At 42.1% G+C, this 13,982-nt stretch overlaps 1 protein-coding gene across 6 annotated transcripts in view; it reads left to right on the forward strand.

Annotated features, from left to right (window-relative positions):
- Positions 1 to 13,982, forward strand: part of PREX2 (phosphatidylinositol-3,4,5-trisphosphate dependent Rac exchange factor 2) — a 233,498-nt gene that overhangs the window by 125,990 nt on the left and 93,526 nt on the right. For 5 of the 6 annotated variants that reach the window (XR_008306840.1, XR_008306841.1, XM_053248942.1 and 2 more), the window contains exons 22-23: positions 142 to 326; positions 11,861 to 12,022. Coding sequence is in view for 4 of the 6 variants with exons in the window: in XM_053248942.1 (XP_053104917.1) it covers positions 142 to 326; positions 11,861 to 12,022 (347 nt within the window). In the remaining 2 variants the exon portion in view is untranslated. The remainder of the gene's footprint in view (positions 1 to 141; positions 327 to 11,860; positions 12,023 to 13,982) is intronic. The other variant, XM_053248943.1, reaches the window with a different exon arrangement.

A 13,982-nucleotide genomic window follows, 5' to 3' on the forward strand; every position in this document is an offset into this window, starting at 1 on the left:
TTTACTGCACGTAAGTTTAAGGCTGAATTGAAGCAGGGGATATTTCCACAAACACTTTCATAAGTTAGCTACAGTATATCAGTAAATTTAGCACAAAATAAGTAGGACACAAAAATAGTTGATACTGGTTTTTCCCCCCAGAAGTGATTGACAAATTTAATACTATGGCAATAATTGATGGTCAGAAGGATCATGTCAGTCTGACAGTTGATAACGTTCATCTGGAGTATGGTGTGGTTTACGAATATGACAGTACTGCTGGAATCAAATGCCATGTTCTGGAGAAGATGATTGAACCAAAGGGCTTTTTCAGCTTGACTGCAAAGGTACAAAGCACTTTTTTTGTTTAACCTTTAGTGCTCTTTTTATCATGGAAACAAATATCTTATTTATTAATAGGATTATAAATAATTTGATTCCAAGTCTGTTCTTTGTAAGTGATCTGTGTTTTATTGATTATTATGATTCATAGTTGTCCATCCAGAAAGAACATTAAGTTGGGGTGCAGTCGCAAATTCAATTTCTAAACTAAAAACAACAAATCTGAAAGATGGAGAAATTCCTTACTCTGTTATCCTCTGCTGTTTTGCTTTCAAATACTCCACTTTCAAATTCTTTCTCTTTTGCAAATAAATTATGGAATGTTAAAGTTTTTTTCACATTTCTCCAGAATGCCCCGAATGCTCCTGTGGGGCATCCTGGGACTTTTGGGGGCCACACAGCCCCCAATCCCCACCACCCCCGCTGGCTCCATGACAGAACCGGCAGTTGTGTGAGCGGCTGATCTGGCCGCCCAGCTACGAGTAGCTGCTCGTCTGCGGGGAGAGAGGGCTAAGCCCGCTCTCTCTGCAGTTAGCCCCTAAGCTCTTCTCACTGATTGTGAGAAGAGCTTCACTGTCTGTGTGCAATGTGGGGTTGGACACACTTACTCAGGTATCAGATGAATTAAAGCAGTGCATCTGATAACTTAATTGAGAGGTTGTTACGAAGGCAGCTTCCACCCCCACCCACTTGGCACTATAATGTTAAACCAGCTGTGCGGGGAGGGGCACTAAATAGCATGGGGAGCCGAGGTGAAGAATGGCAACATACCTCCTCTAAGCCTGGCTTCAGGGCATTTTTTAAATAAAATCACTGGGATGGGGGAAAGACAACAAAAGGAAAGGACCATCCAGTTGCTGTGTCAATTAACCTAATATTTATGGGAAAATGCACACACAGAATAGGTACTATACCCTACAATCTAGAAAATCAGTTGCAATTTTGCAAGTGGAAGAACAAGAATTAGTCTCTAGTCTGGAAATGCCCTTGAAGTTGAGAAGCAACAGGGCTTTCTATACCATTTTCCTTCTGCTTTGTTTCTCTAACCAGGGCTGCATAACTTTGGCCCTCCTGCAAATGCTGGACTGCAACTCTGTGGCTGGAGATGATGGTCCAAAAATAGCTGAATGGCTGAAGTTATGCAGTCCAGCTCTACACCAATCCCCACCTCCCAGCCTTGTTCACCTCTGAGGTTCTAAATGGATGTTAGGGAGAACAAGCACACATTTGGAACCCTGTGGGGAGAAAAGCAACTAGAGAAGTGTGGTGTAGTGGTTAGAGTGCTGGACTAGGACCGGGGAGATCCGAGTTCAAATCCCCATTCAACCATGAAACTAGCTGGGTGACTCTGGGCCAGTCACTTCTCTCTCAGCCTAACCTACGTCACAGGGTTGTTGTGAAATAGAAACTCAAGTATGTAGTACACTGCTCTAGGCTCCTTGGAGGAAGAGCGGGATATAAATGTAACAATAATAATAATAATTGTAGTGGGGAAATAGGGATGAGAAAAGGGTTAAGCACTCCCCACTCCACTGTTTTATCTCTCCAGACCGTCCTTCTTTTCTGTAGGAAATGGTGTTTCAGAAGTAGGCAATCTGATGTTGGTAAAGTGCATCTTCATGCAATGTGTGAAGCCCTTACAAATAATTCAACAGACATGGTTTTTGAAATTTTGCCAAATTTGAGTTGACCCACAACTCATCTATTTGTATCGATATTCAAGCGTTCACAAGATGGCGATTGATCACAATCTAAACGCAATAAGTCACCTTGTCATGGAAAGAAGTAATGTGAAACAAATGAACATTTCATTCTAGAAATGAAAGGTAGTTATGTTTGTTTGATGTTACATTCCCCGTAGATTTTTTTCATCAAAGCCGTGAAGCATAATTACTATATGGTTGTATTTTCAATAGAAAGTTGTGTAGCATGCAATATTTTAACACTGCTGAAATTATAAGACTTGAAATTAAAGAAGTAGTAGCAGAAGAGCTGGTACTGATTCTTTGTAACTATAGCCACGGGAAAACATTTGAAGATACATTTTGCATTATTAATTAAACCTGCAGAAAATGAAACTCTTAAGAGATATCGGAAACCTTTAATTAATGTACTGATTCAGAATGGAACAGCTAAAAAATATTTCTGGCTATCATTACATGAGCTATGTAAAAAATGACTTTGACTCTAGGCCAGCTATAATTAAATGTATGCAAAAAATGGACTATTGTTAGAAACTGGCCTATATGCTTTGACTTTTTCAGATCCCAGTCAGAAACCTTAGGAGACAAATACTCTATTGCACAGGGAAAAAATCATTTACTGCTAATGAGTAGAAAATATTTCCCATTTTAGATTGGGCTTTCTGATTCTTGATTTTATATGTTTGTATCTGATCAAGGGAGGACAGTTGCACAAGATCCTCTTGTAATTTTTTCTTCAAATAGCACAGCAGGGTCCTTGTGAAGGGAAAGATGGCTTAACTGCAGCTAACATATGTTTGAACTTATCTGTGTAGATTAAAAATACAAATCTCTTGCCTACCTCATCCGTGACTCACCTTGTTGCTTTGCCTCCTTAGCTTACATTGGCATAGAAGACGGAAATCAAGTTCTCAATATGTGCAGAACTTATTGGTGCAAAACAAGTGAAATTCTGATGAGGAGTGTTTCAGAGCATGGGGATACTGCATACAACATATGTAGATCTCCTTAGTGCTGTGAGGTAGCCCTATGGTTCTGCTATAAGACTATTAGGACGACATGAAGAATTTAAAATATATTAGTGTGTGATGTTGACTTCCTAATGATAATTGAACATTCTACTATTCTGGTGTTCAGTAATTTAATATTATTTATATTATTATTTAGAATATTCATATTCTGCTTTTCAACAAAGTTGTCAATTTAATATTTTGGGAGACTCCCCCTACATTGGAAACTACCAATTGCTAAAAATACATATACAGTAACATGTAGGCTCTTCTTAATAATATAAATTAAGATTTCCAGCCATTTTCAGTAAGTGTTTTGCCCTTCTGGTTTCAGTTACTTTTGAAAATGTTTTGGAGCAACACAAAAATAAATTAACAGTTGAAACTAGATTCTGAATTGAAAGGCAAACCCAGTTCTGGTGTGCAACAGATTTGCATCAGCTCTTCTTGCAATCTTATACCCTAAGCCAGGACCATCCTTTGACCAGGGCAATCACTCCAAGCCTCATGCTCTCCCAGGACCTCCTCCCTCTCCTAATCAGTGCTGAGTGCTACCTAGGCCCCCTCTTTCTCCCACTCAGGGGAGGTTCAGGCCCTCTCTCTGATCTCCCACACTTTGCTCTGTACTGCGACCCAATATCCTTTTTGGGAGGGGAGGCAGTGTAGGGGGACCAGGAGTCCTGGATTCCTTCCTCTCTAGTCCCTCTTTGTCCAACTGGGCTGGGCTGTGTGCTGGTGATGGAGCTGGGGGTTAGCCCAGCGCATGGTCCTTCAACGACAAGGTAGGGAAGCCGGGCTGGCACTCCTTCCTCTTCCTCTGTGCAGCAGCAGTGGCAACAGCAGCAGGGCTGGTGTCTGGAACTTCCTCTCCATCCTCCTGGCTGGGAGGGGGAGCAGCTGAAGCATGCCAGGCTATGGCAACATGGCCAGGTGGGAGCAGGGCACAAAACCTGGCTGGGAAATGGCACCAGAGGTGTTGTCTGGTGCTGGAGATTTGTGTTGGTCACTTAGCTGGGCGTATGGAGTGATGAGCAAAGGAGATGGCAGAAGGGGAGCCATGGGATTGGGGAGGACAGAGAAGGATGGTGGACTGCAAGTGTGTGTGTGTGTGTGTGTGTGAGTGTGTGTGTTGGGGGGTCCTTGTAGAAAGCCATCCCTCTCTACCTCGCTCCTCCATATTTTTTATACCCAGATGAAACTTCTGTTTCTCATGTGTATTTTCCACCAACAGGTACATTCACAGTGCCTTTCAATACAAGTGGGACTTGTGTTTTCTCTGGAAGAACATAATGTATAACTACAACAGTGGACCAACCAGTAGTCCACCTGAGTAGTTCCTGGGTGTGTGTGTCAGGAACATGGTCCATCAAGAGTGACCAGCAGGTCAGGAACCAAGAAGTCAGACTTTAAAGCAAGCAGAGTCAAGATAAAATGGGCCAGAGGTCAGGAACCAGGGAATCAGTCCATAAATCAGATGGAGTCAAAGAACAACAGGCCAGAGGCCAGGAATTAGAAAGTTAGTCCATTTGTCAGGAGCAGGCAAGACCAAAGTCAGAACAGGGAAGAGTCAAGAACCAGAAAATCAGTTAAGAAGGAACAGGCTAAGCTGAAGTCGAACAGGCAAGGGAATCAGGAAACGGGGAACCAAGGGAGCAAGAAACCAAACTAGTCTGGGCACGTTAACCATAAAGTTTCTTCAGGAAAAAGCCAGGACAAACTGAAGCCTTAAATAGAGGCAGGAGTGTAGCCCTTTCCAAGCCTGGAATGATGCAAGTCTTAAAGAGCCCGTGCTCTATTCTCCAGACACTGGCTGTGGCGGAGCTGGGGAAGCTTCTGCCTCATCCTCTGAATTAGAGGATAAAGGTAAAGTTTGTTGGGGGGCGGGTTCAGAGCAAACTGGAGGTCCTAGTGGTGGAGCTGGAGATCTTTCAAATGCCTCAGAGGACACTTGAGACTCTGGTGATGGAGATCCCTCAAGCCCCTTATTGTCTTGTGAGTCCTCTGCACTTTCCTCAGGGTCAGAATCAGGGTTCATGACAACCTGACCTAGCATCCTATCTCTAAGCATGGCTTGTAGTATATTATGAGATAGCAGTTCTAGTATTCTGTAGTGGATCTATCATTAGGCCAGTTGGTTCTTTTCCTACTTTTTACAGCTTTGTGGCCCTTTATATTCTTTTTCCTAGAAAAAACCATGAGTGAAGTGCTTTGGTCTGAACGCAGAAAAGCAGGGCCTGGCGTTAACATACACTCTATAATAATCTTTTGAAAATACTTCCTTATTATTTCCCTTTTTAATATACAGTGAGCAGAACTTGTATCTAATGCCATGGCTGTACCAGCAAAGCTCCTATTAATTTTAATTTATGAATACTTGCTCCTGTTCAAAGGACTCCTACTTGAGAGTGTGATTGTGGACCACTACATACGACCAGTGAGAAATGGCTACCCAGTTTGTTGGGAGGAAGCCCGAAAGTGCTTACCTCCCCACACACAAGCAGTCTGCCTTCCTTGGGGGGCAGATCACCCGCCCAGACAAGCACCGGCTGCTGCTGGTAGCTCTGTGGGTCAGGGTGCTGGGATGCACCACCGTGCCACCCCATCCCCTGGAGCTCCAATAATGCACCATGCAACTTTGTGGTACATTATGGGGATCCCCTCCCCTTCCCCTCCCCGAGTCTGTCAGCCATGGCCTCAAGCAGTTGCAGCTGACACAAGAGCAAGGAAACGGGATTAGGAGAATGCTCCCTCTCCTAACCCTATTTTCAGGAGAGGCTTCATAGGCGGGTTTGCCACCATGGTGCCACCAGGATCAGCCTGATCCTGGCGATTCACATGCACATGCAAAACCAGGCTCAGCTCCCTTTGCCTGGTTTTGCACATACATGTGAAACGCCTCAGTAACTAGCAAATTTGTTTACAGCTTTTTGCCTGTTTCAAATAATTGGTATGAAAGATTCATAATTAGAGCACCATAACTTAACTAGTAATTTAATTTGGGGGGTTGAAAATTTTATGTCCCCAGTAATTTTTTTGTCAACAGAATCATGTTGATGTCACTGATCTTGTACTAAATGAAGAAAATTGCTACAATTTTTTATTAAATTAAAATATAATAAAACAAAATGATGGATTTTTACAGATACTTTTAGTTCAGAACTGTTGCATTACAATTTAAACTCACAAACAACAAAACACCCCCCCCCAAATACAGTGCATAACAATGTAAAAACATTTTAAAGTCAGTTTTAAGAATCAGATTTAGAAGTCCTGAGTGAACAGAAACGTTTCTATGTGGCATCTAAAAGAACAAAGTGTTGATGCAAGCAGAACATCACTGAGGAGGCTGTTCCTTTAATGGGATGTGGCCAGTGAAAAGGCCCTCTTTGTAGTAGCCACCTGCCTCAACTCATTTGGCAGGGGCACTCAAAGGTCCAAGTCAGGACATATGGGGCAAGGTGCTCACTTAGGTAACGCGCTCCCAAGCCATTTAGGGCTTTAAAGGTTAAAACTCGTTTATCCTTTTAAAGGTTAAAACTTTAAATGACTGGGAGCCAGTGCAGCCCACGAAGATATGATCAAAACACCCAGGCTCAGTTAATAATCTTGTGACCCTATTTTAGACCAGCGGCAGTTTCTGGAATGTTTTTAAAGGTAGCCCCATGAACAACGCATTGCAGTAATCTAAGCGAGAGGTTACCAGAGCATGAGTAACTGTGGCCAAGCTATCTCTATCTTGGTAAGGTCACAGTTGGCATATCAACCACAGCTGAGAAAAGGCACTCCAAGCCACAGAGGACACTTGAGCCTCTAGTGACTGTGCTGGATCAATGAGAACTCCCAAACTGCAAACCTGGTGTTCAGGGGGAGTGTAACCCCATCTAGAACAGGCATCATACACCCGGGCAGAGGAACCACTGACCAACAGTACTTCTGTCTTGTCTATATTGAGTCTCAATGTATTTACCCTCATCCAGTCCATTACTGCATCTAGGCATTGATTCAGGATAGTCACTGCCTCACCTGTGTCTGATGAAAAACAGATATACAGTGGTCCCTCGACTTACAAACTACTCGACATAAGTATTTTTCGAGTTACAAACGGCAGTTTTAGATCCGGTTTTAGATGCGGTTTTTTCGACTTACAAATTTTTAGATGGGGTTTCCTCGACTTACAAATTTTACATGCGGTTTCCTTGACTTGCCTGCCTGTTTACTGCCTGTTTATTCTTGAAAAGAAATGTTCCTGTGCCGTTTGCAAGCCTTACTGGGGGTCTGGGTCTTTTTTCTAGGCTCCGGAACGCATTAATCCGTTCCCAATGCATTCCTATGGGAAACCGCTTTTCGACTTACGAATTTTTCGACTTACAAATGTGCATTCGGAACGGATTAATTTCGTAAGTAGAGGGACCACTGTACAACTGAGTGTCATCCGCATACTGATAACAGCTCAGGCTAAATCTCTGGATGACCTCTTTCAGCAGTTTCATGTAGATGTTAAACAGCATAGGGGAAAGAATAGAACCCTGTGGGACCCCAAAGCATAACTGCTAAGGGTTTGAGCACCACCTTTTGGAAACGGGCTGTGAAGTAGGAGCAGAACCACCTCCAAGCAGTGCCTCCCACACCCAGCTTGGCAAGCCTATCCAAAAGGATACTATGGTCAATGGTATCAAAAGCCATTGAGAGATCCAAGAGAATTAACAGGGTTGCATTCCCCTGCCCCTCCTCTCTCTGCATAGGTAATCTCACAGGGCAACCAAAGCAGTTTATGTTCCAAAGGTGGGCCTGAAGCCTGATTGAAATGGATCTAAATAGTCCATTTCCTCCAAGAGTGTCTGGAGCTGGTCAGCCAGTACATGCTCAAGTACCTTGCCCAGGAAGGGAATATGGCTACAGGTCTGGAGAAGGTCTATAGTTGTTTATATCCTCTTGGTCCGGACAAGGTTTCTTTAGGAGTGGTCGAATAATAGCTTCCTTCAATGGAGCTCCCATGATAGCTTCCTCAATGAGGCATTTAGAACCTGCTGATCCAGCTAAAAATTCCCTCCCTACTAGATTTAATAAGCCATGAAGGGCAAGGATCAAGCATGCACGTTGTTGGCCAAACTCAACAGAATACCTTTTCCACATCCTCAGCCACCAATCATTTTTAAAAACAAGAACAGCCCTGCTGGATCATGCTCAAGGCCTATCTAGTCCAGCATTCTGTTTCCCACAGTGGCCCACTAGATGCCTCTGGGAAGCCCACAGGCAAGAGCTGAGGGCATACCCTCTCTCCTACTGTTCCTTCCCTGCAACTGGTATTTAGAGGCCTCTGAAGTTGGAGATGGTCTATAGCTTTCAGACTAGTAGCCATTGATAGACCTGTCCTCCATGAATTTACCTAAACCCCTCTTAAAGACATTCAGGCTGCTGGCAGTCACCACATCCTGTGGCAGAGAATTCCACAAGTTGATAGATAGATAGATAGATAGATTTTCAGTTTATATACCGCCTGACTCTAAAGGCTCTAGGCCAGGCTTCCCCAACCTGCAGCCCTGCAGATGTTGCTGAACTACAACTCCCAGCATCCCTAGCCACAATTTATTGTGGAAAAAGTACTTCCTTTTGTTAGACCTAATTTTTTTTTGCCAATCAGATGTCTCCTGGTTCTAGTATGAGAGGGAGCTCTTTCTCCACTCTCTCCACACCATGCATGATTTTGTAGACCTCTATCATGTCTCCCCTCAGTCTTTTTTTCCTAAACTAAAAGGCCCCAGGTATTGTAGCCTTACCTTCGATCATCTTGGTTGCCCCCTTCTGCACCTTCTCCAATTCTATAATGTCCTTTCTGAGGTATGGTGTCTAGAACTGTACGTAGTAATTTAAATGTGGCCGCACCAAAGTTTAAAGGCATTATAATTAGCAGTTTTCTTTTCAAACCCCTTCCTAATTCCTAATGACAACGGGTACAGCAACCAGCCTCAGAAATGATAATGAAGATATTGAAGTGGTGAATAGCTTCTGCCTTTTAGGATCAACTGTCAACAGTAAAGGATCCAGCAGTCAAGAAATACACCACAGACTAGCACTTGGTAGGGTTGCAATGAAGGCCTTGGAAAGGATATTTAGATGCCGTGATGTGTCTATACCTACAAAAATAAAAATCGTCCGGACAATGGTTTTCCCCATGACACTCTATGGATGCGGAAGCTGGATTTTGAAGAAGCAAGGTAGAAAAAGCACTGATGCTTTTGAACCTTGGTGCTGGAGAAGACTTTTGAGGATACCATGGACAGCCAGGAAAACAAACAAATGGATCATAAAACAAATCAATCCAGAATTTTCACTTGAGGCACAAATGACCAGGCTCAAACTATCATACTTCAGACACATTATGCGAAAACCCAGCTCCCTTGAGAAATGCATAATGCTGGGAAAAGTGGAAGGAAAGATAAGAAGAGGACGTCCAGCAGCAATGTGGATGGACTTGATTACGACAGCAATGAATATACCACTGAGAGACCTTAAAGGCCAAGTTGAAGACAGATCATCCTGGAGAGAATCTATGTGGTCGCTAAGAGTTGACACTGACTTGATGGCACTTAATCAATCAATCAATCAATCAATCTTAATTACAAGCATGGAATTGACCTTTTTTACGGCTGCTGCACATTGAATCGACATTTTCCACATATCAAGACACCTTCTTACTAATATGTGCATTAATATGTACATCTGTGGGCACAAAAAGTTTCTAGCAGAATTATATTTCCCTAAAAAGAGAATATTTTTCTCTATATATCTTGTATATTTGGAACTGCTTCTTGAAATAGATAAGGAATAGCTAATTTGAAAAGAAACATCATCTCCAAGAAAATACCATTTCTTTTTCTGTATTTAATATATGGTTACCCTGAGATTCAGATTTTTAGAATGTTAGAATGAAATACTGGCTGACCCATTACAAAACTGAATATGTTATCATTTCACTTCTGCCCCTGCATTCCTACCCTGTCAACGTTTGCTTTCATGTTCGGCATAAAATTCGAGGCGAAGGGAACTTCCTTGCCCTTGGCTGCCATTCTGCTGCTTCAGCTCAAAAATCTGATCCACTGAAGGTCTATAGTTCAAGCTGCAATTTTAAGAGGCCAAATAAAAACCCAACATTTGGTATCCAGTACGTGTGACGATTAAGCTATTGTCACTTTCAAGACTTGACAGTAAAGACTGACCCCTGCTAACTTGGCAAAGAGGCACCTTTTAATGTGGTGGTTGATTCTCTTTATTTACCAGGGAGAGAGTAACTTGCCCTATCCACCCCCAGCACACTACCTCCATTGATTGTTGCTGGTGTCTGTCTTATGTTTCTTTTTATATTGTGAGCCCTTTGGGGACAGAGATCCATCTTATTTCTTTATTTATTATTTCTCAGTGTAAACTGCCTTGAGCCATTTTTGGAAGGGCAATATCAAAATTGAACGAACGAATGAATAATTAGGAATGAGAGCTCACTGTGATGGCAGGGTAGGGGAGTTGTAAGAATCTGGTTCATAGGTCCATAAGAAGCAGTGGAGGGCACGTATCAAAACACACACTTCATGTGTGTTTGGATCAGGTCTGCATGACTTTGGCCGTCTGACTGTTGTTGGACTGCAGCTCCCATCATTTCCGACCACAGTGGCTGGTGTTAGGGAATGGTGGGAGCTGTGGTCCAGTGTCTTTGTGTGGGTGGGGGGTGAGGTTGGCCAGCCGTGGTTTGGATTCTTGAATTCAGAATGTGCACAATCATTTTCAGGATGTGTAAACAGTTGGACAGTCCTCAGTAACACACTCTGAACTCAAATGAAGTTAGCCACTTTCAGAACATAGCATGAACAATTGAATTGCCTGTATGGTCATCTTTTGCTTCCTGGTCTAAAAATATTCATAGTGGTGCATTTTAGTTACACCTAGATAAAAGGATACCATTTGATTTTCTCTGTCTACAGAAACCTGGTATGTTTTACACCCTCTCTGTTTTCCCCTTGAAATTCCCAAATAACTAGCTTTATTCTCGGGGTTCAAACAAAGATCTCTTGGGTAGTAGCAGGGCTTCCTTAAAGCAGTTTTAAGATAGCCATGTATTAATGATGATTAATGTTCAATTTCTTCTGTTTTTAATTCTTTGAAATTCTTTCTGAACCTTTACAATGGAAAATGTTTGGAATATAAACAATTTTTATTATTTGTTAGTAGGAATTCTGTTGAAGAAGAAGTCTCTGTTAGAGTTGAAGTAGATTGTAAGTTGATGATCATCCTGTGTTTAGTTCTACCAGGATGCAGTTTAAAACAAAAACAAATCCTTTTGCATCAGGATGAATGCAAAACATTGATGCAATGTATCTCAAGAGAGCTAGTTCATATTTAAGGAAAATATGCTTTAAATTGTATGTTCTGGGTTTTGTTTTTGTTTCTGCTTAAAAAAAAAGAAAAGAAAGAAAGCAGTGGCCAACGTTGCACAGTGTACCACATGTGGAACAAACATTTTGCAATAGTGCAGTGCAAGACAATGACATTGTTGCATTAATACTGGGATTTTCACAATAGCACTGTAGTGTTCCCATTGATCCAAATGAGTCATACTGCAGTTGCGCAATGCAACTGCAAACAGACTTGCCGTTATTCAACACTAATCTGGAACACAAGCTCCAGATGTAGCTTGACTAGCTAGCTCAACAGCTTGTGCTAAGACACCTCCTCCCCACATGTAGTATGCTGCGTGTTGGCTATTCGTTTTAACACTCTTGACATAATGTGCTGTTTTAGTAATCTACATAATCTACTGTTTTTATCTATTTATAGGTCCTTGAAGCGTTAGCAAAAAGTGATGAACACTTTGTGCAGAACTGTAGAAGCCTAAATAGTTTAAATGAAGTGATCTCCACTGACCTTCAAAGTAAATTTAGTGCCATTTGTGGTGAGAAAATGGAGCACATCTGCAGAAGAATCACTAGTTACAAAAAGGTAAGGATCAGAAATATTTTTGAAGTGTACTACATTTATTTGGAAGAAAAATGTTTTTTGTTGCATTTTTTTGCCATGACTTCGGTCCATCAGAATCTTCTTGTAAAAGAGATGGAGGAAAATGATTGAGCTGTCTATAAACCTGCAAACCTAGTACTGCGTTGGAAGAGAGCTTCGATGATATGATGATCCATCCTTTGTCCCATGTGTTATCATTATTACTTTTGTAAATAACAATATGAATTGTTATCCTATTGTTATGAATGTTATCCTATTGTTATGAATTGCAGAATATGAGGTCTTCTCAGCTGGTCCGCCTTAGTGTCCCAGGCCCTGGTGTAGTGCGTGGTACCTGGGCCCGTAGGAGGACCTTAACTATGGCTACCCCTCTTCTTTGGAACACTCTTCTCACCCCGATTTGTTCAGCCCCCTCCCTGGCTGCTTTTAAGGCCTTTCTTAAGACCCACCTGTTTCGCCAGGCATTTGCCCTTTAATTATTATCATTATTATTTTAATTAATTGTTATTGGTTTTGTTGTTAACCGCCTAGATTCTTTGGATGAGGCAGTATATAAGAGAATTTTAATAAATAAATTATTTAACTCCTTACTGAGTTGACAATGTACATAAAAACTGTCAGTGGAGCTGTACATAGGAACATAGGAAGCTGCCTTATACTAAGTCAGACCATTTGTCTATCTAGCTCAGTACTGTCTACACAGACTGGCAGTGGCTTCTCCAAGGTTTGTTTGTTTGTTTGTTTGATTTATATACCGCCCTTCCAAAAATGGCTCAGGGCAGTTGCAGGCAGGAGTCTCTCCCAGCCCTATTTTGGAGATGCCGGGGGTGGGGGGACTTGGAACCTAATGCATGCAAGCATGCAGGTGCTCTTCCCAGACTGGCCCCATCCCCTAAGGACATTCCCTAAGGGGAATAGCTTACAATGCTCACACATGTAGTCACCCATTCAAATGCAAACCAGGGCAGACCCTGCTTAACAAAGGGGACAATTCATGCTTGCTACCAAAAGACCAGAATGACTTAGGTAGATTTCTACTTGCCTTTTCTTTCTGAAGTACCAGACAGCTGGCTAAAGGAAGCAGTAAGCAGTGCAAGTGCAGATGCTGATCAAGGTACTAAACATTCATGAAGAGGCAGGCTGCTCCTGTCTAGATTTACAGGGCATTGCAAAATATCTGGTTAATAGAAGTCAGGTGGCCTGGGTGGATTTGGGATATGCAAATAGGGGACCTAGACCACTGTCCCTGACCTGAGAAGTGAGCTTGAAAGTATTCTGGATATATAAAGGAAGGTTCTTGAGAAATATGAGAATCTCCAACTAAGTGATAGCTTCGGTGTAGCTCTAGGCAAACGCTTTCTGCTGTTGGTCTCAATAGGCAAACTCTTCCTGCTATTTTTTTCAACTAGGGAAAAGCAGTTATTAGATGAGTTGCAAAAAGTTCTGGCATGGCTTCTGTACAATTGACCATTGCACGAGTGGCAGAAACAGAAAGCATATCACTGCACTTGTTGCATTTCTGTCTATCATGCACCTGTTAAAGGCACATGAATCCTATCAAAATATAGTGACAATTGACTAGTGACAACTAGTTGCAAATGAGTTGTGGATGTTAAATTTGTATTTAGGGCTTTAGGAAGTGATTCTGAGTTTCATAGACAGATGATTTGAACAATTAGAATTGGTTGAAAGCATTGCTTGACTTAAGTCTTCATCTTTATTTTGTGTTAAGTTGGAGTTGATATTAATTTATTAATATCAAACCCTGCTAACTGGGCAAAGAGGCACCTTTTACCGTGGTGATTCTCTTTATTAAGCAGGGGGAGAGTAACTGGCCCTATCCACCTCCAACACAGTACCTCCAGTGACTGTTGCTGGTGTCTATCTTGTGTGTTTTTTTTTAAAGAATGTGAGCCCTTTGGGCACAGGGAGCCATCTTATT

This window comes from Hemicordylus capensis, chromosome 4 (genome assembly GCF_027244095.1).
Source record: "Hemicordylus capensis ecotype Gifberg chromosome 4, rHemCap1.1.pri, whole genome shotgun sequence".
Taxonomy (NCBI): domain Eukaryota; kingdom Metazoa; phylum Chordata; class Lepidosauria; order Squamata; family Cordylidae; genus Hemicordylus; species Hemicordylus capensis.